The 24958-nt window shown below is 46.7% G+C and overlaps 1 protein-coding gene across 1 annotated transcript; it reads right to left on the reverse strand.

Annotated features, from left to right (window-relative positions):
• Positions 1–12040: 12040 nt before the first annotated feature.
• LOC132320898 (E3 ubiquitin-protein ligase TRIM36-like) lies at positions 12041–23942 on the reverse strand (the record flags this gene model as incomplete). Its single annotated transcript, XM_059834532.1, has 10 exons — positions 12041–12395; positions 13930–14227; positions 14531–14824; positions 15379–15503; positions 16165–16418; positions 17359–17454; positions 18553–18699; positions 20154–20497; positions 23453–23467; positions 23738–23942. Coding segments are annotated over 10 exons (2133 nt in total), but the record flags the coding sequence as incomplete, so codon positions are not given.
• Positions 23943–24958: the final 1016 nt, after the last annotated feature.

The following is a 24958-nucleotide window of genomic DNA, read 5'->3' on the forward strand; positions in this document are numbered from 1 at the left end:
GTCTCCCTCTATGCAGCTCTGTGTACCTATTTTTTTAATTGTCTGCAATTCTTGTATCATGTTGCTTTCAAAATTTTCTTTCTATGTCTCTGTCTATCCATCTCCCTGTCTCTAATTCTGAATTATTCCCTCTCTGTCCTGTACTCCGTCACTTCTTACATTTTCTTTCTACATCTCCCTCTTTCTATCCCCCTGTCCCTATTTTTTAGTTCTTGACTATGTTTCTTGTACCCTGTCGCTTTTTGAAATTTTCTTTCTACATCTATCTCTGTCTTGCTCCCTGTTTCTATTTGTTATTTCTTGCCTATGTTTCTTTCCCCCCATCACTTTAGAATTTTCCCCCATCCCTTGTCTTGTCTCTATCTTGTCCTGCTGGTCCCTTCTGCCTCTGTCTCGTGCTCCCTGTCTCTCTTACTTATTCCTCCATCTCTCTGTCCCTGTTGTTTTATTTTTGTTTTGCGCAGTCTCTCCTCTCTCTACAGCATTGTTCTGCTCCCCGTCCCTCTCTTGTTCCCAGCATCCCATTTTCTGGCTCCCTGTCCCACACTTCTTCTCTATGTCTCTCTGTCCTTCTTCCTGCTTTTCTCTTGCCTTTTTTTCTCTCTGTCCTGCTGAGTTTGGGCACTGAGCCTTGTAGCCAACTCACTGCTGGGATTTCTTATATGCATCGATGATTAAACTTTTCCTGCCTCCTCGGTGCCCCTGGATGTGTTTGCAGCCCCTGGGTGCAGAGCTCGTGGCTGTGGCCAGGTGCTGGGGAGGGGGGGATGTGCTGGGGGCCTTTGTTAATGGCCCCTATTCCTGATGGGCTCCAGCTGGGGCAGCCCCAGGTGTGGCCAGTGAGGCTGAGGATGGGGCTGGCCCTGCTGTGTGAAGGGACTTCAGCTGTAAATGGGGCTGCCTGAGCATGCCTGCCTGAGGGAGCTGACAAAGGGCAACTGGCTGAGGAGGGAATCTAAGGGGGTCCTGTGGGCAGCTGCCTCCAGCAAGGAAGGGCCAGTCCCTGTGGCAAGGTGGGATCCCTCCGAGCTGTCCCTGACGAAGCAGACCACCAGCATGTGGTGCTGGCAGCTCAGTGCCTCCATCAGCTACGTGTGTGAGCTGCCATGTGGTGAGGACCATCAAGGCATCCGCTGCGAGCTGCTGAGTGCGTGAAGGTTGGGCAGGTGGCACTGTGGAGGAGGAAGGGGCAGAGGCAGAGAGAGAAGCTTCAGGGTGGTGAAGGTCTCCTGCTGGCACAAGCAAATGCTGTGAGTCACGCATTCTATCCTCTGTGTGCTGGCCCTTCTCTGCCACCCTTCTCCAGATGTCTGCCTGCCTCCCTTCCTCTGTCTCCATCTCTGCTCACCCACTTACCTGTATGGCTCCCAAAACCTGCTAACTCTGCCCAGTACCCCATTGCCTTCTAAATTTTTTCTGTGACTCTCTCTAACTGTCTCCCTCTTCCTATTTTTTAGTTTTTCTGCACTGCCTTGTACCCCATTACTTTTTAAATTTCATTTCTATGTCTCTCCCTAAATGTCTCCCTGACCCTATTTTTTAATACCTCCCTCTGCTCTGTACCCCATCACTTTTCAAACTTCCTTTCTATGCCTCCCTCTACTGGGCTCCCTTTTCCTTATTGCTTTCCTTTTTCCATTGGTTTTACAATTTTCTTTATAAGTATGTCTCTCTCCAGCTCCCTGGCTTTATTTTTTTAATTCTCACCTGTGTGAATTATACCCTGACACCTTTTGAATATTCTTTCTATTTCTATCTTCTTCCCTGTCCCTATTTTAAAATTCTTCCCTGTGTTTCCTGTACCTCACTGCTTTCTAGTTTCTCTTTCTATGTATTCCTGTACCTGTCTCCCTATCTTTATTTCCTAATGTTTTCCTACCTGTCCTGTACCCTGTCACTTTTTAACTTTTAATTCTGTGTTTCCCTCTATCTGGCTCACTGTCCCCATTTTTCAGTTCTTCCCTTTAGCTGGGGAAGGGTCTGCCCAGGCATGCATACCTGAGGGAGTTGATGTAGGAGAACTGGCTGAGGAGGGAATCTGGGGGGGTCCTGCAGGCAGGTGCCTCCAGCAAGGAATGTCCAGTCCCTCCAGCAATGAAGGATCCCATCGAGCAATAAAACTGGGGGCGGGGGGGGGGGCGCTGCTTGGGACTGGCTGGGCATCGGTCGGTTGGTGGTGAGCAATTGTTTTAATTTGCATCACTTGTTTTTCTTGGCTTTTATTTTCCTCTCTGTTGTTTGGTTCCCCCCCCCCCTTTTTTTTAATTTCTTTTTAATTATTACACTGTTTTTGTATCAACCCAGGAGTGTCTGTCTCATGTTTACCCTTCCAGTTCTCCCCCCATCCCAGCTGTGTGGTGCTTAGTTGCCAGCCAGGGTGAAACCACGACGCTGTGTCTACTTTTATGAAGCTGCCTATTGTTATTTTAAAAATAACTACACATTTTTTTATATTTTAAAATATTTTAAATATTTAAAAAGTCTCCCATGTACCCGGTCACTTTTTAAATTTTCTTTCTATGTTTATTTTCATCCAGTCCACTGTCTTTATTTTTTTAATTTGTTCCTTTATGTCCTGTGCCCCATTGCTTCAAAGTTTCCTTTCTATTTCTCAGTTCACTGTCACTATTTTCTTAATTTTTCCTGTCTGTCCTGTACCCAATCACTTTTAAAATTATCCTTCTATGTCTGCTTTTATCAAGCTGCGTATCACTGTTTATTAATTCTTTCCTGGCTATCGTGTAGCCTGACGCTTTTTACATTTTCTTTCTAAGTCTACTTTAACCTATCCACTGTCTTTAGTATTTCTTTATTTCCTTGATCACCATTGCTTTTAAAAATTTCTGTCTACTCTTATCCCATTCGCGGTCTTTATTTCACTGTCTTCCATTTTTTTAATTATTTTCTGTCTTTCCTTAATGCCGTCGCTTTTACACTTTTTTTCTACGTCTCTGCTTTAGTCCGCTGTTCCTCTTTTTTTAATACTTCATTTATTTCCCTAATCCCCCTCACTTTTAAAATGTTCTTTCTGTGCCTACTTTTATTCCCTTTGCTGTCTTCTTTTTCCATTATTTCTTCTGTACTGTTGCTTTTTAGATCTTCTTTCTGTGTCTTCTTCTACTTTTAAATTTTTACCTCATTTCTTTAATTCCCGCTGCTTTTAAAATTTTCTGTCTACCTTTATCCCATTCATTGTCTTTATTTTCTAATTGTTTCTTGTCTTTCCTTAGTGCAGTGGCTTTTTACAATTTCTGTCTCTCTTTGTTTAGTTTGCCGTTGCTACTTTTTTAATGCTTTCCTCTCTTAGTCCCTTGGCTTTGAAAGTTTTGCTTCTATGTATACTTTTATCTAGTTTGCTGTCTTTTTTTTTTTCCCCAATTGTTTCCTGCTAGTCCTCTACCTACTTGCTTTTGAATTAATTGTCCTTCTGTGTCAAGCTTCCTATCTGTAGGAAGCAGTTTTCGGTATGTTGTGTACCCCGTTGCTTTTTCAGTTTACTTTGTATGTGTCTCTCCCTCTTTGTCATCCTTTCTTTATTTTTTAGTTTTTTATTGTCTTTCTTAATAGAGGTGGCTTTTTAGTTTTTTCTGTATCTAGTTTTATCGCATCCAGCGTGTTGGTTTGTTAAATCTTTCCTGTCTGTCCTGCAGCCTGCGCTTCAGTTTATAAATTTTCTTCGTATGCCTCTGTTTATTTTGATCACTGTCTCTTTTCTAATTTTTTCCTCTCTTAAGCCCTTGGCTTCTAAAATTTTGTCTCTACATGTACTGGTAATCTAGTTTGCTGTCCCTGTCTTTAGTTCTCTGCTGACTGTCCTTAACCTCTTTGCATTTTCAATTTTCCTTCTACGTCTGCTTTTCTCAAGCTCCCTATCCTTATTTTTAGTTCTTTCCTGTCTGTGGTGTACCCCATTGCTTTTGAATGTTTCTTTCTTATGCATCTTTTAGCCGGTTTGCTCTCCCAGTTTTTAATTATTTTTTTTTTTTCTGTTTTCCTTACCCTGTCGCTTTTTAAATTTTCTTTTTATGTCTCCATTTACCTGGTTCCCTTTCCCTTGTTTTTAATTCTTTCCTGTTGTGTACCACGTTGCTTTTAAAATTATATTTCTATGGCTCCATCTCTCTGGTTCACTGGCCCATTTTTTTCTTTCCTGTGTTTCCTGTAGCCCATTGCTTTTTATTTTCTCTTTCGAATCTCCCTCTACAGAGCTCCCTTTGACAATTTTTAAAATTCCCTGCCTCTCTGTCCTGTTCTTTTCTATTTCTCCCTCGATCCGTCTTACATTCTCTAATTTTTAATTCTTTCCACTGTCTGTCGCTTTTTAATTTCTCTTTCTATGACTGCCTCTGTCCGGCTTCCTGTCCATATTTTTTTTTTTTAATTCCTTCTGCTTTGTTCCCCTGTTGCAGTTTTTTCTCTGTCTCCCTCTATGCAGTTCCCTACCGTGGAAAAATCCCCCCTCTCTGCATCTCTCTCTCTCCTGCCTGCGGGTGTCTCCTTCTCTCTGTCCCCCTCTGCTGTTCCTGTTGTCCTGCTTGGTCCCTTCCATCTCTCACCCCTGATCCCTCCCCCTCTTATTTATGGCTCCATCTCCCTGTTCCTGTGGTTCTCGTGCTCCATCTCTCCATCCTCCTCCTCGTTGCCCTCCATTTCTCTCTCTCTACCCTTGTGCGGCTCCCCATCCCTCTTTTTTTGTTCCCAGCATCCCATTTTCTGGCTCCCTGTCCCACACCTCTTCTCTACCACCCTCTGTCCTTCCTCCTGCTTTCCTCTTCCCTCTTTTCCTTCTGTTCTGCTGCCTTTGGGCACCGAGCCGTGGAGCCAGCTCATTGCCGGGATTCCTAATGTGCATTAAGGAATAAACTTTTCCTGCCTCCTCTGTGCCCCTGGATGTGTTTGCAGACCCTGGGTGCAGAGCTTGTGGCTGTGGCCAGGTGCTGGGGAGGGGGGAATGTGTTGGGGGGCTTTGGTAGGGGCCCCTATTCCCAATGGCTTCCAGGTGGGCCTGGAGCTGGGGCAGCCCCAGGTGTGGCCAGTGAGGCTGAGGATGGGGCTGGCCCTGCTGTGTGAAGGGGCTCTAGTCTAAGCCTACCCCCTAAGCCTAAGCTTAACCCCCTAAGGCTAAGCATAAGCTTAAGCCTAAACACTAAGGCTAAAACTTAAGCCTGAGCCTAACCCCTGAGCCTAAGCCTAAACTCTAAGGCTAACCCCTAAGCCTAAGCAATAAGGCTAACCCTTAAGCCTAAGCCTAAACATAACCCCTAAGCGTAATCCCTAATCCTAAACCCTAAGCCTAAACCTAAGCCTAAACCTAAGCCTAAGGCTAAGTATCAGCCTAGCTCTAAGTGTAACCTCTAAGCTGGAGCCTAAGCCTAAGCCTGGCCCTGACCCTAGCTGTAAGTCCTAAGCCCCAAGGCGTGTGTTGAGGTCGTTTGTGGTCGGACTCTGTCCGGTTATGGTGTTGGGAGGTCGCTTCCGGTCAAGGGGTGGCCAAAGCCGGTCTTAGGACAGCACTTGCGGGAAAATGGCGGTCACTTCCGCTCTAGGAGTGGTCCCTTCTGGTCTTGGCACAGCACTTCCGGTAACATGGTGGGCACTTCCGGTCCCGCGGTGCTGCTGGGAGATCTGCTTTTGCTAAAAGGCGCTCACTTCCGGTGTTGGGAAGTCGCTTCCGGTGTTCTGCGAGTTAGTTCCGGTGGTTAGGGTGTTACTTCCGGTCAGAAGATGTGGATTTCCAGCGCTTCAAGTTGATTTCCGGCGTTCAGGGGCGTTTCCGGGGTGTCTTTTGTTCCTTTCCGGTCAATTTCTGGGCATTTCCGGTTTCATTGGAGGACTTTCCGGGTCCTAGAGCGTCCGTCTTGATGGTCTTGGAGGACTTTCCGGGTCCTAGAGCGTCCATCTCTATGGTATTGGAGGACTTCCGGGTGCTAGACCGTCCATCTCTATGGTATTGGAGGACTTTCTGGGTGCTAGACCGTCCGTCTCTATGGTATTGGAGGACTTCTGGGTGCTAGACCGTCCGTCTCTATGGTATTGGACGACTTCCAGGTGGAAGGGTTCGGATTAGGGGTTCGGGTTAGGGGTTAGGGTTCGGGTGCTCATTTAATATATGTATATATCATTTTATATATATATATGCTCATTTACTATATATATAAAAGGATTTAAAAATAAAACCCTCTATCTACTATATTATAAAAGGGAATTTGGAATATAGAAAATTCTAAATAGAGAGAGAGAGGGTTTTAAAATACAAAAATAACTCGTGTATGTAGAAATTAAATAAAGGACTTTGAAATGCTAAAAAAAAAGAAACAGACATGCTTGACAACACAGAGGTGTTTAAAATAGAAAAAGCTCTGAGCAGAGCTGGCTGCACTTTCTACGCGTTACCTGGTAAGTCGAAAGAGGTACAAGCGTAAACGGAGATCTGAGTGTACAGCTGTGTAACCAGATACAAGTGTAAATAGCGAGGTCTGCAAAGATACTCGGGTGTCAAAATACGTAAGTCTAAACTTGCGTGGTCTAAACAGGTAAGTGTTAGCAGGTGTCTGAATAGGTACTCCCATGTAGTGTCAAGAGGCAGGGTCTAAACGGAGCTCTGTTATCTCTACTTACCCTTTTGTCAGTCTAAACGTGTTGTAGAGAAGTGTAAATAGTTATCTGTGTCGAGACCTGTATCTCTAAAGGGATACCCCAGTGGCAATAGATGCTGTACACAACATAAACACATTCCATAGGTGGGGGCTGCGTGTCAACAGCTCCGTGAGTGTCACAGAATCACTACGGTTGGAAAAGACCTGTAGGATCATCAAGTCGAAAAAAAAAAAAAAAAGAAAAAAAAAAAAGCCAACCACCACACAACAACAACAAGCCCCAACACACCAAAAACCAACCCACCCACACCACACAACACCATGCCCATCAAGCTACATGCCACAATGCCACATCCACACGCTCCTTGAATACCTCCAGGGAGGGTGACTCTACCACCTCCCTGGGCAGCCTATTCCAGTGTTTCACTACTCTCTCAGTAAAGAACTTTTTCCTAATATCTAGCCTGAACCTCCCCTGGTGCAACTTGAGGCCATTTCCTCTAGTCCTGTCACTAGTCACTTGGGAGAAGAGACCAGCACCCACCTCTCTGCAACCCCCTTTCAGGTAGTTGTAGAGAGCGATAAGGTCTCCCCTCAGCCTCCTCTTCTCCAGGCTAAACAACCCCAGCTCCCTCAGCCGCTCCTCATAAGACTTGTGTTCCAGACCCCTCACCAGCTTCGTCGCCCTTCTCTGGACACGCTCCAGCACCTCAATGTCTTTCTTGTAGTGAGGGGCCCAAAACTGAACACAGTATTCGAGGTGCGGCCTCACCAGAGCCGAGTACAGAGGCATGATCACCTCCCTGCTCCTGCTGGCCACACCATTTCTGATACAAGCCAGGATGCCGTTGGCCTTCTTGGCCACCTGGGCACACTGCTGGCTCATATTCAGCCGGGTGTCGATCAACACCCCCAGGTCCTTTTCTGCGGGGGAGCTTTCCAGCCACTCGTCCCCAAGCCTGTAGCGTTGCCTGGGGTTGTAGTGGCCAAAGTGTAGAACCCGGCACTTGGCCTTATTGAACTTCATCCGGTTGGCCTCAGCCCATCGATCCAGCCTGTCCAGATCCCTCTGCAGAGCCTTCCTACCCTCAAGCAGATCAACACTCCCTCCCAACTTGGTGTCGTCTGCAAACTTGCTGAGGGAGCACTCTATCCCCTCATCCAGATCATCAATAAAGACATTAAACAAGACCGGTCCCAAAACTGAGCCCTGGGGGACTCTGCTTGTGACCGGCCGCCAGCTGGATTTCACCCCATTCACTACAACTCTCTGGGCTCGGCCATCCAGCCAGTTTTTTACCCAGCGAAGAGTGTACCTGTCTAAACCACGGGCTGCCAGCTTCTCTAGGAGAATACTGGGGGGAACAGTGTCAAAGGCTTTGCTGAAGTCCAGGTAGACAACATCAACAGCCTTCCCCTCATCCACTAGGCGGGTCACCTGGTCATAGAAGGAGATCAGGTTGGTCAAGCAGGACCTGCCTTTCATGAACCCGTGCTGGCTGGGCCTGATCCTGTGATTATCCTGCACGTGTCCCGTGAGCGCCCTCAAGATGAGCCTCTCCATAACCTTCCCCGGCACCGAGGTCAGGCTGACAGGCCTGTAGTTCCCCGGATCCTCCTTCCGACCCTTCTTGTAGATGGGCGTCACGTTGGCAAGCCTCCAGTCATCCGGGACCTCCCCCGTTGACCAGGACTGTTGATAAATGATGGAGAGCGGCTTGGCAAGCTCCTCCGCCAGCTCCCTCAGCACCCTTGGGTGGATGCCATCAGGCCCCATAGACTTATGAGTGTCCAGGTGGCATAGCAGGTCGTTAACTGCTTCCTCCTGGATCATGGGGAGCCTATTTTGCTCTCCATCCCTGTCATCCAGCTCGGGGAGACGGATACCCTGAGGATACCTGGTGTGGCTGTTAAAGACTGAGGCAAAGAAGGCATTAAGTACCTCAGCCTTTTCCTCATCCTTCGCGACAATGTTCCCCGCCGCATCCAGTAGAGGATGGAGATCCTCCTTGGCTCTCTTTTTGCTGTTAATGTATTTATAGAAGCTTTTTTTGTTGTCCCTCACGACCGTGGCCAGGTTGAGCTCTAGCTGGGCTTTCGCCTTCCTAATTCCCTCCCTGCATGACCTAACGAGGTCCTTGTATTCTTCTTCACTTGCCTGCCCCTTTTTCCAGAGGTGGTAGGTTCTCTTTTTTTCCCCGAGCCTCAGCATAAGCTCCTTGTTCAGCCAGGCCGGCCGTCTTCCCCGCCGGCTCGTCTTATGGCACATTGGCACTGCCTGCTCCTGCGCCTTCAAGATTTCCTTCTTGAAGAAGGTCCATCCTTCCTGGGCCCCTTTGCCCTTCAGGACCGTCTCCCAAGGGACCCTCCCGACCAGTGTCCTGAACAGGGCAAAGTCTGCCCTCCAGAACTCCATGGTAGCGGTATTGCTCACCCGCCTCCTTACTTGGCTAAAAATTGAAAACTCTATCATTTCATGGTCGCTTAGCCCAAGACGGCCTCCGACCTTCACTTCTCCCACCAGACCCTCTCTGTTCGTAAACAGCAGGTCAAGCACGGCACCTTCCCTTGTAGGCTCGCTTACCAGCTGCATCAGGAAGTTATCTTCCACACACTCGAGGAACCTCCGGGACTGTTTCCTCTTAGCTGTGTTGTACTTCCAGCAGACATCCGGTAAGTTGAAGTCCCCCACAAGAGCAAGGGCTTGCGACTGCGAGACTTCTACCAGTCGCTTGAAGAACGCTTCATCAGCTTCTATGCCCTGGTCGGGTGGTCTATAACAGACCCCCAGCAGGATATCCGCCTTGTTGGCCTTCCCCCTCATCCTTGCCCATAAGCATTCAACCCCGTCGTGACAATCATCCAGCTCTATACAATCAAAGCACTCCTTGACGTACAGAGCCACCCCACCGCCTCTCCTTCCTTGCCTATCCCTCCTGAAGAGCTTATAGCCCTCCATCGCAGCACTCCAGCCATGCGAGTCGTCCCACCATGTTTCTGTGATGGCGACCACGTCATAGCTGCCCCGCCGCACGATGGCTTCCAGCTCCTCCTGTTTGCCGCCCATGCTGCGTGCATTGGAGTAGATGCACTTGAGCTGGGCTATCGGTCTTGCCCCTGACAATGGCATGTCACCCCTAGGCTCACCTCTGGGTAGCCTGGCTTCATCCCCTTCCCCCTTCGAGTCTAGTTTAAAGCCCTCCTGATGAGGTTTGCCAACTTACGGGCAAGGATCCTTTTCCCCCTTAGGGACAGCTGAACACCGTCTGCACTCAGCAGGCCCGGTGCCACGGAGACCACCCCATGGTCAAAGAATCCAAAATTCCTCTGGTGGCACCAGTCTCTGAGCCACGCGTTGACCATGTTTGCTTTCTTATTCCTTTCAGTGTTCCTCCCCGCCACTGAAGGGATTGCAGAAAACACCACCTGCGCACCCGATCCGTCAATCAGTCTCCCCAGCGCCTTAAAGTCCTTCTTCATCCCTTTCACGCTTCTTTGCTCTATCTCCTCGCTGCCAACCTGCAAAACTACCAGCGGGTAGTAATCGGTGGGCCGTACCAGACTGGGGAGTTTCCTCGTGACCTCTCTCACCCGGGCCCCAGGGAGGCAGCAGACTTCCCTGTGGGTCGGGTCAGGCCGGCATATTGGGCCCTCCGTTCCCCTCAGGAGGGAATCGCCTACAACAACCACCCTCCTTTTTGCCTTGGTAGAGGTGGTTGTGATGCGTGGGGCAGGCTGTCTCGCCCTAGGCAGCCCCGCAGATGGACTTTCGTCCATGTCCTCGTTAGCCTGGCCCTCAAGTTCCAGAGCCCCATATCTGTTATGTAGGGGCAGCTGAGAAGGTGAGGGTGAGGGAGGCCGGGAGGGGATTCGCCTGCGGCCCCGAGCAGGGACCTTTTTCCATTCCCCTTCGCCTCCTAGGTCCCCTCCTTCTGCCCGGTGGCAAGAGGGTAAGGGGGCCTCTGCTTCTCGTGGAGCCTCCGTCCTCTGCCTTTGCCTCAGGGACGGTAGGGCGTGGCTCCACCAGTCTATCTCCCTCTCGCACTCCCTGATGCTCCTCAGCCTCTCCACCTCCTCCTTCAGCTCTGCCACCAGGCTGAGCAGATCGTTCACCTGGTCGCACCGCACGCAGGCGTTGTCTCTCTGGTCCTCCGGCGCCAGCAACAGGCTCAGGCACTCCTGGCAGCCGGAGACCTGGACAGCCGCGTGCTTGGGCGGGAGCTCCGTCTGGGTCGCCACATTCCTTCTGGCAATGGCTTTCGGCCGAGTGGAGACCATGGCTGGGCCTCTTCTGGGGGGGCAGTGACCACTCGTCCGGAGAGCCTTCAGAGCCAGGAGGGCAGGACTGCGCCCTGCCCGCTCGCCTACCCTGCTCGCCCTGACTGCGCAAACTGACGCACCACGCCCTTCTGACGCGCCACGTCCTGTTTGCCCGCCCTGTTCGCCGCACTCCGGGTCGCTCGCGCTCCCTGGGGGCTGCTCTTGTACCCGAGGGCGTTGGAACGCCGCCCCTCTAGTCCCCGCCCACGCTGAGTCAGAGCTGCCGCTCGTCAGGAGCTCGTCAGGAGCTCACGCTGCCGGCTCGGGGGGCGGTGTGGGGGGGGCTGGGGCACCCTCTCCCTGAGCTTTCGCCTTCGCCGTTAGCCGCCCTAGGAAGGGTCCCCCGTCGCGATCCTCTGCTCCGGAGCCCTTCGCCTCGGTGGCTTCGCCGAAATGTTTAAGGTAGAATTGCACTTTATATATTTTTATATAGCCTATAGTAAAAGCCTGGAAGAGTCAAGAAACTTACCATTATGCCACCAACTACACGACACCAGGTGTCAGAATTAGAGTTTTAGCTTACCGTCACATTAAAGGTATATGACATGCAATCAGATTCTAGTTTACCCTCCTCTTTCCAAATAAAACCTAAACGTTCAGCTGCAGTTCTGATTTCTCCCTGCTTTATACTGTATTTTTGCAAATGTTCTTTCGTGCTGAAGGGCCCAACCCCTGGTGCTCAGGGGTTAATTGGAAAGCATTTGACCCCTCAGAGGCATTCAGGCAGATTTCTTGAAAGGAGAATGGCAATCACACGCTGTCAGCTTTGATTTCATTAAATGCAAAACTGACTATGTAAGGATTTACGTTACACAAAAGGTAGATTTCTACCCCCGAAGAGTAATTTTGGTTGCTAGTCAAACTTCTTCCCTGCTTCCCCCTGGGAAGAAAGTCTGTGGAGAAAAGCATTGCACAGATCACAAGAAAGGCAGGAGAGTTCCTGGAAGAACATTTCCCACTAGTGTGGGACGTGTCTGAACCGTTTGTTTAAAAAAAGCATGACCCAGAGGCTTGTAAGCAACATGTGGACAGAATGTAATTAATCAGGAGTGAAAACTAAGGTAGAATTCTTCTGCTCTCTCTCGTCTTCCACCTCAGAACAGCAATGGGAAGAGATCACTGCACTAGATGTCGTCGTGGTACTCCCCGTACTTTGCTGTGACAGGTTCCTCAAGATGAACTGCTGCACCACCCATTAAGGCAAATGCTGGGTACATTATGCCAGAGCAGTCCACCTCGCACTCATAAAGGCATTTCATACGGCCTGCGTCGTAGAACCCCACCTTGCCTTTGTCACAGTCGAGGCAGATGCCCAAGCACGATGGCAGGGGAAGGATTCTGCTCGCTGGATCCTTGGGGGCAGCAGGTGTTGTGGGGATAAAGAACTTCTTCATGCCTAAAGTGACCAGTGTGAAAGGCTGTGGTGAGTCAAAGAAGGCATCTTCACTCCCACTGTCATGACCACTGTCTTGCTCGTACCTAGAACAGAAAAACAACCATTTGCTTTTGTCAAATTCTGAAGGGGGATCAGTGATGTGAACTGGAGAAAACATTTTTGTAAGACAAGAAACACCACATGGTCACCTGCAAAACCTTGTGGGGTAAAAATATACCTAAGCCAGGAGGGAAGACGCATTTAGTAGGTGGAGAACACTCACTTGGGCCACTTCAGACAATAAATAACAGCTAAACACTAACGAGGACAAGACCACAGAAGGCTTTACTAAGGAGCGGATGTATCTAAATGTACTCATGCTAGGTAATCATTAATGAACCTACAGGTATAGCAAATTAGTTAACTTGAAAAGTAATTTAGCGACTATGACTAATGATTACAGACAAGGTATGTTTAACTTCATTTACATAATGTTAAATGACACGAGTAAATACATTTAACATGACTGTTGTCCTATGAGTTTTCCTCACCACTGCTGTATTACATTGTCTTTAAAATTCACAACACAAAAAGTAGTGGTTTAAGTTTTTGGTTTGGTGGTTTGGTTTTTTTTAAAGTGCTCTGCCTGGAGGTTTCCATGAACCCCTGTTTCCCAGCTGGTTACTGGGGAAAGTTTGTGGCCAGATTTGTTCAGTCTACATGCTTTTGCCCCCTACTTCTGTCACCAGATGAAGACACACTGGAGAAGCACACATTCTTCTGTGCCGACAATCCCTAGCTAGGTTTGCATTTTTGGGATGTCTGGGGGGAGATTGGATTTGTGTCAGCCAAAGTTTTCCAGGTATTTGTGTGGATAAGGAAAAAGAAATCAGGAAATCAGGATCTAATTTCTCACTTTGCAAAAAGCCTCCGTCTGGCTTTAAGCAGCTCAAGACACAGGCGTTCTTACACTTTCAGTATGTTACACAGGAGGAAGCTGATACATTTTTTACATTCCTGAAAAAGTTAAGAGTCCTCAGGAGATAGCTTCCCAGCCTGCAGTTCCTAGACACATCCAGGCTTACTACAACCATACTTCAGAGCTGAAATCTTTTTATTGGTTTGTCCACTGTACTTTGGCTTGGGATCAGTAGCACTCCAGTACCATATGCAAGTGTATAGCCTGGGATAAGCCAGTGACTTGGAATCCACCGTGACGCAAGCTACAGCAAAGATACACAGATACACACAGTGAACATTGTACCTCTGAATGGCTGCCAAACCTAGTATGCTAAGGAAATTAAGGCAGAGTCTTACTATTGACAATTAAACATTGCTTCAATCTTGCAAGTGATGCTTTTTTTTTACCTTCTTGCTTTAACTGGCACATCTTGACATCTATAGGAACCTCATTTCTTTCCCAAAAAGAATGAAAATAGGACTCTGGATAATTACAACACCTTTCTGCTAATAGCAGGGGATGAACAGGACAACCTGCTTACAGCATATCCTTCAAGCTACTTTCCACTAGTTAGGTTCACCTTGTGTACTAATTGCGACCAGACTCACTCTTAACTTATTTTTTAAAAAGCCATCTCCTTATATAAAACATGTATTGAGCAAGAGTCTGCAATTTACCTTGGGCTGGTCACATCATGGGTATTATGGAACAATTTCTGTATCTGGTTGCTAGAAACAACTCCCACTTTCACCAGGTATGAATAGGCTTCCACACGAAAAGCCCAGACGTGCTTCCCTTTGGCAATCCCGGTGTCGCCAATGATGTAATCCAGGGTTGTGTAGCATCCGACCTGCATGCGCTCAGATCCCAGCAGTAGAGGAAATCCAGCCCTGCTTTCCACAGAGGTTCTTCCTGGGTTCAGCAGGAGATGTTCACTGTTGTACCCACATTTGTCATCAAAAAGAAAACTGAAAACTGAAAAACAGTATCCAAAAAAATTTCCTCTTAGTTAAGTATTTGGCCTTCTGTGCTTATAAACTACATTTTAAGTCATGCTGGCATCAGAATTTCTCACTTTTAAAGGCTACCGGGAACGTCATGCAAGCTAAAACGGTCTCAGCACGCCACCTACTTAACCTGTTTGTTAACAGTGCTTCTAAACATTTACGCAACCGGTAACAGTAGAGTAGAAGTCTGGGAACTACTGGAAACCACCTACAGCTCTTAACACCGACAGACACAGATTCAACACCTTGTGGACAGAAGAAAACCCAATACCTGGAGCTGGAGGCGTACGCAAAATAACTTCTCGGCTCCAAGGGCTACAGATGGACCCTTTATATCCTCGAACTCTAAAGGCATAGGAGCTGTCATCATCAAGATCAGATATTACTTTGCTCTTGCTGCAAACTTTGATCTCCTGCCACGTCGCACTCTCCTCTTCTCCATTAAGCTTACGATACTCAAGAACATAGATATCAGCTGAGTCTGTCTTCCCAGGGCATTCCCAGCTGATCAGAGCTTTGTTGTACATTCTGCTCTGCTCTTCATTGATTTCTGGTATTTCTAGACCTGGAATGCCAGAGATTCAGGAGAAAAAAACCCTCAAATTCAGATATATGTTGTTTTAGAATTAACCATACAAGCCCTTTGTTGAGTGGCTATAGCACTTGGGGGGGGTGGGGGTGGGGGCAGAAATCTGACTCAATCAGTTAAAGAGTACAGATGAGGATGGTTCCATTCATGCACTTACATAAATCCCTTACTTTCTGTTTTTACTTCGAAAGTTGTATTGTTTATTTTTGCTGGCAGCTAAAAAAGCATCTAAAAGCCTATTCTTTTCTGTCATGTTAACAAAAAGCTTCTAGGAAGACCTAGTATTACTTAACTACAATGTTTTGGAAGCCAATGTAAACTGGTACTGAATGCAACGGCATCTTAGCTTCTTTTTCAAAGCTGAAGCTAGCATTGCTGCCAGGTAATGCCTTGTGGATCACAGAGACAGAAGGGACAATGCAAGTCACAAGACTGAGTTCTGCAGCTGCAGCCCTGCATAAGTTTTGCCTCTTTCCAGAGAAGCCCTTCAAGTCGTAACTTGAGAAAGACCTGATGCTCTCGCAATTTACCATTGGAATGGAAGGACAAGTCACCAAGGATCTCTTCTTGCTTAGCTATGTCCACCACAAAGTCTTCAAAAGTAGTTTCAGCTGCTGGCCTGAAGCTCTTCAGAGATTCAGTAGCTTTTTGGATTCTGAAAGCACAGAAGCAAAGGGATGGCAGAACAGAGAAAAGGGAATTCACATGTGTGCATTCCTTAAACTAAAAATGCTAGGTTTTGCTTTATAAAAAGTGCTGTTTTCATGTACTTACTGATGTCTCCCAGAAATTTCTGTCTCTCTAGACAGAATTCAAATGCAAAATTTAAGGTCTTTTGTACATCAGTGTAAAGGTATCAGTGTAAAGATAATGAAGAGGTAATTGTTCAGCTGGTAGAGCATTTTAACAATTTGGGGCATTATGTTCAAAGAACAAAACAGATGTGAAGCGCTAATGGAGAACAGCTATTAAGATCAAAGACTTTAAAGCCAGAAGAGACCTGTTAGATTAACTTGCAAATACCCGATACAATCTCTGAGCAAAGGAATGTGTCAGTGAGCTGAATGGGCTACCCTTCCAGTGCAGTCCTACTGAACAAGGCCACGTGTTGTCACAGGACAGAGCCCCTCCTGACTGCTGTTTCTTAACGCACACTGTAATGTAGCAATTTCTACTGAACGGTACTGGGACCATCTCTGAGCCTTTGCAATACAAGGTACTGCATTCAGTACTTTGCTAGCAGGTGTCAAAAGAATATGACTGACCAGACATCCTGGAACAGTATCTGTACTTCAAACAGAAGATAATTAAGATACCTGTCATGAAGCTGTTTTGCTGTTTGAACAAAACAAGATGGATCAGTTTCTTTAAGCACCTCTTGAGCATATCCTACAAGGCCATTATTTTCCAGGAGCCCTTGATATTCCTCTGCTTGCGTTTGCAATTTTTCCAGCCTTAAATTCTTAGACGTTTCAATTGCCCTAAGAGCTGCGGACTTTTTCTCTTCTAGGACATGAGATAATTTCTCAAAGCTCTGAGATGCTTCTTCTTTAGCTCGTTCACTGTTGCACTAGGAGGGAACAAAAGACATTTTAGACAGGTTCCACAGCACTGTGGCTGTGTACAGAAACATACCTCAAGTTGTTCAAGGTATCACAGCAATCTAGTCATCCATTTGACAGACAAGACTAATGAGCTTTGTTATGCCCATCAGCACTGAAAATGTGATCAGCACTGCACCCAAGCTAGTAAGCGTTTACTGGATCAACACAGAGAACGAAGAGCAGGAAAGTATTCCTCTGATTATGTCTTGAGTTACGCATAGCATGTGTCTAAACAGCTCATGGAAAAGCACTGTAGAAACAGGTCAGTTTCTGAAGTCTTCATGCCCAAGAGCTAGGTGCTCCTCCACCTTCCCCAACCACACTGAGATGGGGGTCCAGCCCAGCTTCTCACATATGCCCTCAGAACTGTAGGGTCACCTCTAACTAGTGCCCTGGATAAAAGGAACTACAAAGCACAGAGACAATCTTTATCAAGATACAGGCAGGGCCAGGAGCTCCTGCAATTTCTGCCATTGTGTTTTTCAGCTTGTACGTGAGCTCCCAGCTCTGACTCTTCTGCAGGGAGATTTGACTCTTCATTCTGACTTTATTGCAACATCCTCAAGGCGGCAAACAGCCAGTGTAAATTGTGAAGCACCGTTAATACACAAGAGCTGTAAGTCTAACCCACCTCTCTTTGATTAAGGTATCAAACAAGCTTTCTTTCAATTAAATTTACAGCAGCACCCAAAACTTAACTTCCCTCTGTATGTTGCCCATATTTCCAACACTGTCAGGATTAGGTCTTACCATTTGTGATTCAGGACTAACACAAACTGTTCAGAAATTGTTTTACTGGCTAACTGAAAAAAGCCAAAGGATTTGAAACACTTCAGTGAAAACAGTTTGAGTCTCTGCTGTGTCCCTGCAAGGGCTATCCCCAGCCAACACGGAAGACACTCTTACCTCTGTTTCTTTCAGCAGCAGATCCAGCTGTGTGATGTGAGCTTTCACCTGGCTCTCCTTACTGATGAGGTACTCAATATCTTTTGAAAGCTTCTCCTGTTAAAACAACACAGCGAGCTAGCAGAAGAAGGGTATCCCACCCAAACCGACAACCAGCACAGGCAGGTCATCCAGCTAGCACTCGCTTTATCTAGGTACAAGGACAACAGCCTGCCACCAGTTATGAGCAGCAACCCTGCAGAGAATTGCTCAGTGACCCGCAATGACTGCACAGGGACATCAGGCCACTGATGTGGGCAGGACTGGGGGCACAGCCTCTAAGGACAAGAGGTAACAGCCTCTAAGGACAAGAGGTAACAGCCTCAGCTGGCTCAGTCTTCCCCAGCCACAAGTGTCACCTTCTCTTAGGCTAGGAACATGAGGCTTCAGGACGTTACTAAAACTTACAGAAAAGCCACGTTAGTTATTAACTCATTTGTAGTAAGATTTGCTAGAAGAATGAGTGGTTCAAAGCATGAACTTATGAGTGTCCCTGCATTTCCTGACTTGCAAGAGTTAACAGCTGTACAGGAAAAGCCTTGCAAACAGGCAAGGAGGCCAAAGAGCACAAGGCAGGCTGGTCTGGTCTTCCCCCCCCCCGCCCCCCCCCTTTTTTTTTTCTTGTGAGCAAGAGAGGAAGAGAAGGAAGAAGAGGAGGTAGAAGCAATCATTCTTTAACAACAAAGCAATGTTTGCAAGTCTTCCCTGTTGTACTGCGAATTAACAGCTATGCAACTTCGGAAACATACAAGGTCCCAACAGATACTTCCAATGCAAATTTTTCAGGAGTGCTTCTGAAGTATCAGCTAATCCAAGCCACAAGGACACTTACCTGAAAAAAGCTAGATTGTAAAGTAGAAACTGCTTAAACCTTTTGCATTGGTCAGTACTGCTATACTTTAGTTGGCTAAAACAAGGTGGAAGGACTTTTAAGAGGTTATGTTTCAAGCCTCATAGAAAATACAGTTTCTCAGAAGTGCGCTATGTCACACTAATATAGATATTAACAGATGTTGCACAACAGCATGCCTCATGACTAGTTCAGTGTCCTCTAAACACACATCCTGGCTTCCTGCCACAGGGAGTTTGCCCTTACACCAGAAGCTCAGTACTTTTCCCCTTCTTAAGGCCAGGTCCAACAATATTTACTTTTACCTTAAGGGTTTTGTAGGCAGTTCTCATGGTTGTTACTCTATGGTTTCCATGACATCCACCCAGTTTACAAAGATGACAAACAGGCCTTCTGCAGATTTCACAGTACATGTTTACCCTCTCCATTTCATGTTCTGGACACATCACAATCTGAAAAAAAAAGAGAGCAGAGAGAATGCAGGTGTACTTCCAAAAACTGAGGTGGCCAACAAACCATCAAAACACTAAATCACCCCACAGCAGCATCTGATTTCATCAGTGGATTCTTTATATTCAGTTTATCTTCCACCTTTTATATTTGTCTATGCCAGTGAAAGCCAGCAGATGAACACACACAGTTTCACGAGGTTCACAGTGAGTAAACCTGTAGCGATGTCTGTGTACACATCATGTAGCCTCCATACTGCAATCAACCATTTTGCTAATCCCTGAAGTTGTTTGCGTGCCTCAAGCTCCCTACACTCCTGTTCAGAGCTGTAAATGCAATATATAACACAGCCACGCTGCCAAATTTAACTGTGTCCATGCCAGCATCTCTTGAAACAACTACGAACTGTCTTAAGGCAGGAGTTGACATAATACTGTAATGATTTAAATTTAAGCTAGACTCTGATCAGCCACATAGCCATTGCTCTTGGAGCAACAGATGAAATGCAGCCACACCACCAGTCACAGTCATTTTAAAGATAAAAGGCTCCAGTGTTTCATTTTTTCTGTCTGACTCCAATTACAAGTTGTTCATGCTGAGCGTTAATTCCAGTAGCAGCTTAAAGAGCATTGCGAAAAAGCTGGTGTTTGCTAAAAGTAATCTTTCAAAAATTGAACACGTTGAAGTAACTGCTCGAAGAGGCAAAAAAAGTGCTGCTCAACTCCAAGCTCAAGCAACAGATAAAACCGTCTAAAAGGGGGTGGGTGGGGGTGGGTGGGTGTGCTTGTGCACATGTGTGCGTGTGTGTTTTAAAAAAAAAGAAATGCTTTGCCTCATTCTAGAGCACTGAAAGACATTTGGGTCCATCTACTCCATGTTACCAAAGAGAAGCTCTTGAGAAAGCTTTTCAGTGTCATGTCAAGGAGGAGAACACGACATCAGTGCCAACAGTCAAGCTTTAAAAGCATCATCTTTTAACACACGCACACACATACAAGAAAGGACAGGAAAGGGCTCAAAAATAGAAGTGAGTAGCATAAATATGGACACACTAAGCTAAAATTGCAAACCATCTCTGAAACCAACTCTCAAGCCCCAAATGTTATCTTAGTCTATGGTGAAAAGCCCAGAGACACCAGTCTCGCTAGCACCTTGGTACATAAGACTGTCATTCAGCAGAATATGCAATAAGCTATCCCATTGTCATTGACTGCTGGATTCGGGGGGAGGTGCGAGGAGAGAAGGAAACTTCCAGGAGAATCATCTGCGCAGGCAGACATGTTCAAAACTGCAGTCATGCTGTCAGCAAGAACAAAAGCTTATGGTTCACTCAATGAATAACAGCAATAGTCAAAAAAGGAACAACGGTCCCAAAAAGCAACTACCATTGCACAGATATGTCTGAAGCTATATGCAAATGCTGCAACCCAAATTCTGTAAGATACGGGATACTTACCTTGGGTCTGAAGTTGGTGGTTGGTCCTACATGTTTATGTTGGGCTTTCACAGTTCCCCAAGGATGGTGTATTTTGAAACATTCGTTGCAATAGCTTGCCCTGCAGTCCATGCAGCTCTTTGTGGCCTCTTGAGGTGGAGGTTTGCAGAAATCGCACATAATAGCAACGGCTGCCCTGGCTGCCTGTCTGTATCTTTCCACAATGGTTTCCAAAGTAAAGTTGCGAAATAAGCCATTGATGCCACGTTCTCCGAGATCAGTATCCCGCTGGCAACCCGGACAAGGAAACAGACTCGATCTAGGAGTCAGTGAATTACGTTTTCTGCCTGTGTAGACACCAAATCCTGATTTAGGAGGAGTGTAAACAGAAGAGGTTTAGATTTTAAAGGGAGAAGCACAGGAATTTATGAACCAATTTCAAACTATCCTAGCACATCATCCAAACCAGTACAATACCAATTCATATGCACTCTGCCAAGCCAAAGAGAATACATTTGCCATGACAAGGTAGTGTAATGTCTGAGTTCAGGGGGCATTACAAACTACTACTCTAAAACTTAATTCTATGGTAAGGTTAATTTAGCTATTCCAATCCTATCTTCTTCGTCTAGTTTTGCATGCACTCAAGCCGCAGCCTTTCAAAAGACTAAACACAAAACCTTCCGGAAACCAGTTGGTTTTAGGCTAACTGGCTGCCCACATAGAGAGCAACAGCTTCGTAACACGCTGAAGTGTAAGATGTCTATTCCCAGAGTGAGACTGGTTATTCCCAGACAAATATAGCCAACTTGGAGCTCCCTGAAGTTTGCTTTGGCCGAGTCAAACTTATCTGGCTTACCCCAAGAGGCATCATAAAAATATAAAGAGGAAAACAAGAGAACTAGATATCACCAGTATGAAATCTCAGCCAAATCATTCAGTCAAAATACGTAGAGGCTGACTTGGCCCTTGCTGAACGGCCTTGATAAAGGAGGGCTGCTAAGTAAGCCCCGCACACCAAAGGGGATGCTGAGACGGTTATGTCTGAGAGATTCCTCTACCTTGAACTGGGGAACCACAGATCTGCATGGTTACACAAGGGTACAGCTTATCTCTTTTCATTTCAAAAGGGGACAGTAGAGAAGCTGCCCTCCTACGAAACAGCTATGCACAAATTTCCCCTCTTCTCCAAAATAAAGTGATCCAAGGCTCAAGTCAAGTCGCAAGCCTAGGGATTCTTTGGAGCCTGTTCCAGGGGATGGCTCACACAGACCCAAAAACTATTTCCAGGGTAACATTCTTGAGGCTATCAAACAGAGAGTGCATCCCCATGTCTCACTCATGAACCCACAGGGCACAACTATCAAAATTAGTCCTTTATGTATTACTGAAGCAGGTTAAGCCAGTGTTTACGCTTAACATGTATCCTCTCAGCCTCCCCTTACAAAGAAATAAAAAACCATTCTCTCGAGCTGGAGCATGGTTTTAAGATCCCCTTGAGATGACTGCATGTTGGTATAACTAATTTGTAAATAGAGGTATGACTTCAAGCTGAATTCTTAGTGTTGAAACTGGTTCTTCTTCAGAAAGTGAAATTTGGTCCCATCTGTATTTAGTGAGGATCTTCCCATCAGAAATGTTGATGCTTCATTTCTTTTTGAAGTGTCCTTTGATGCTATCCAAAAGACACTTGCCTTGTGTCACTCTTCTGTGGGTGCTTCACCCAACAATCCAAAACCTCCCTACCTCTCACGCCCTTTCCAGTCTCTTTAAAAAAACAAACCAACACTCCTGTAAGAAACTAGTTCCTTTAAAAATCTTCAAAATGTACCCCATGGTAGTTATGCATCACTATCAGCTAAGAAGCCACAACCAGAGCATGAATAAATGTCAGTCTCAAACTCAGCTGGTCTCATGCTTTTCTGTAGGTTCTGAGCAGAACAGCTAGACTGCATTAACAGAACAGTATGGGTGACATCTAGTAGCATCTAAATGTCAGGTTCCCAAGGGAGCTCTGCCTCCTCTGTGCACAGCGTGGACGGTGCCACAGCACTGCCTGCGCACCCCATCATGCTAGATCACTATTTCTACTGCCCGACAGAGAGCAAGCTGGAGGGCAGCTTTCCACGGAAGATTAAGGATTACCTCCTTACTTACACTGCTGAAAGCAGCATGGGGGGCCTGGTCCCCACGCACAGCCTGTCTGATACTGCCACGCTTGGCAAGCCACAGTTCTCACAAGGAGGCCAGGTCACCCACGGTGCGCCCACCACTCCTTAGGCACCCAACCTGGTGCCCTGATGTCCACGTTGTAAAACCATGTAGTGGACAGCTGCAGCGGAAACCGGTGACCGCTTCAGTCCATGCATACAATGCCGTGACAGAACATCATGCTTACTGAGGAAAAAAGGGACTAGACTTGGATTTGGGAGATGGCAGTCACCAGTGGGCTCTCTTCATTCAAACTTCACATAACGCTGCAGGTAGAGAGAGCTGAGAAAGCAGCTGAAATGTATGCAGAGCTAAACAGTGATTGTGGGGCTGTGCACCCCATATCCAGAAAACAGGACTGTAATGAAGACAACTAGCTATTTCGTTTGGGGATTCCCTCAAATGATGCAAGCCTCAACCTGCCAAGCTACAGCAAACACAGCATTTGCTTATCAAACTGATCCTGAAAGAGTACCAGTACTAACAACTCAAGAGTTGTTTAAAAGAAGTGGGTGAAATAAAATATTTGAGCTTTGAAAACTGGGAAGGGGATGATGAACGTTAGTAACATACGAAATACAAGACACAGCTTTAGGGTTTGTCTTGTGGGCGACTCTTCCAGATCACTGCGGACTGCGGTTTTAAAGTGGACAGTTACGTCAGAAGGAAGCCTAAAAGCCAAGATGAGGTTTCTTTCAAGAAGTACTTTCGATGTATCTGTGTAAAAGAACAACTCATCTGTGGATTACACAACAGCTGTAAGAATCTTTCTAGTGTGACATCACAAAGAGCATGAGGAGTGCTCCTTAAAGCTTCCAGAGCAGACCACACTGGAAGAGGCGGTTAGCGCAGTCTTCTTACAGTCATCTGTCTCCCAATTCTGCAACCGTGCAATAACCATCGTCTATGGAAAATGATTTATTGTAAGCGTAATGAATTGGGTAGGACAAAACCATCATTTGCAAAGTCTGCAGAGGCTCAGAAGGAAGTCGAACTACTCAATTTAGGCTGGCCGAAACCTGAGAGAACCACCTCAACAGTACCACTGACAGGCAATAAAACTGCTGAAATCTACACCTCAACATCGACGCTATTGAACATGATGCTACTGCGTCTCAATGTAACTGAAATACAGGAATAAACAAATACAATGGTTACAAAGATTTACGGGACGCCACAAAGACTGATCTATTATATATGAAATAGAGTTCACTGTCCTTAAAAATATTCCCATTGTTCTTGCCACAGAATGAACAAGACTCGCACTATCCCTAAGTCATCTCTTTAACTGCATCAGGAGTACCGGGAAGACATTTTACCAATGCAGACGCAATTCGACTCAAGTCAGTCGAACACATAAAATAAGGAAAACACGCAAAAATTCCGATACGTACCTGATCTACTAATCCTGTCCATGCTGGAAGAAGAGCTTTGAATTTGAGGGCTACTCTGATTAGAGGATTCAGAGCCTCCATCAGCAAAAGAGTCTTCAAGTGCAGAGAGTATTTCTTTCACACATTTGTGACAGACATTGTGCTGGCAAGGAAGGATCAGTGGATGGGTAAATAATTCCTTGCATGCTGGGCAGATGAGCTCTCTTTCGATACCCTTAATGGTAACCTTCATGACAGAAAGAGGGAAAACCAAGTGTAAGTGCAGAAAACGTGAGCCAGCAAGACTTACTGCACAGCTGTATGTCTGTATGTCACAAAAGCCCAGCTCTCTAGAATAATCGTTCTATTCTAGAATCGCACATTCTAGCTGGTTTGAGGCATTCCGCTGGTTAACGCTGCAAACAAATCTCAATTAACATTTATGAAAGCACTGACAACATTCCTTTCAACTGAAATGAACACCGCCACTAGGCAAACTCGGTTCATCTTTAGGTCATGTCTGCCTTGCAGGGGAGGAAAGGAGAGGAGGGGAGTAGTCTTAATTCCACTCAAGGACCTAGTGAAACGAAAGCAACCATACTTCTTAACAATAGGAATCCATATGTTTAACTCAGCTCGCTCGCTCGCTTTTCAAGAAGGGGGGGTGGGGGAGGGAGAAAAAAGAAATTAAGTGTCAGACTGGTTAAACAACAGGCTTTCCCGCCATGTAATCCACATTTAAGCACTGGAACTGCCTTGACTTCGTTAGGCTAATAGTTCCAGTCCGGAACATTATCTGTTTGTTTATTTATTTCCTGCACAAAGAGCCGCCCGTGGATCTGTGCAGCTCTTCAGTAATTTAAGGACCCCACAGCCATCTGGCACTGCGCTCTGAGGCCGGAGTATCTGCCGGGAGAGCCAACGGCAACCGAAACCCAGCGAAGCATCAAGTGGCGGGCGCGGACACCGGCTGCCCAGCGCCCGCTCGTCCCCTCTCGGGTGGGTTTTCACCGTCCAGCCCGCCGCCAGACCAGACCGACTTTATTTATGCGCCTCCAGGAGCGGTTCCCCCGCCAGCACCGAGCCCCGTCTGAAGATCTAGGGGCCAGCCCTGCCCGCCGCCCCAGCACCTCGGGCTGCCGCCGGTGCCGCTCCCAGCCGGGCAGGGACGAGGCTGCCGGCGCACACCGCGGGGGGCAAACACCCCCCAATCCACCGCCCCCCCCGCCCCCCCGCAGCACA

Source organism: Gavia stellata, unplaced genomic scaffold (assembly GCF_030936135.1).
Source record: "Gavia stellata isolate bGavSte3 unplaced genomic scaffold, bGavSte3.hap2 HAP2_SCAFFOLD_34, whole genome shotgun sequence".
Lineage (NCBI taxonomy): Eukaryota > Metazoa > Chordata > Aves > Gaviiformes > Gaviidae > Gavia > Gavia stellata.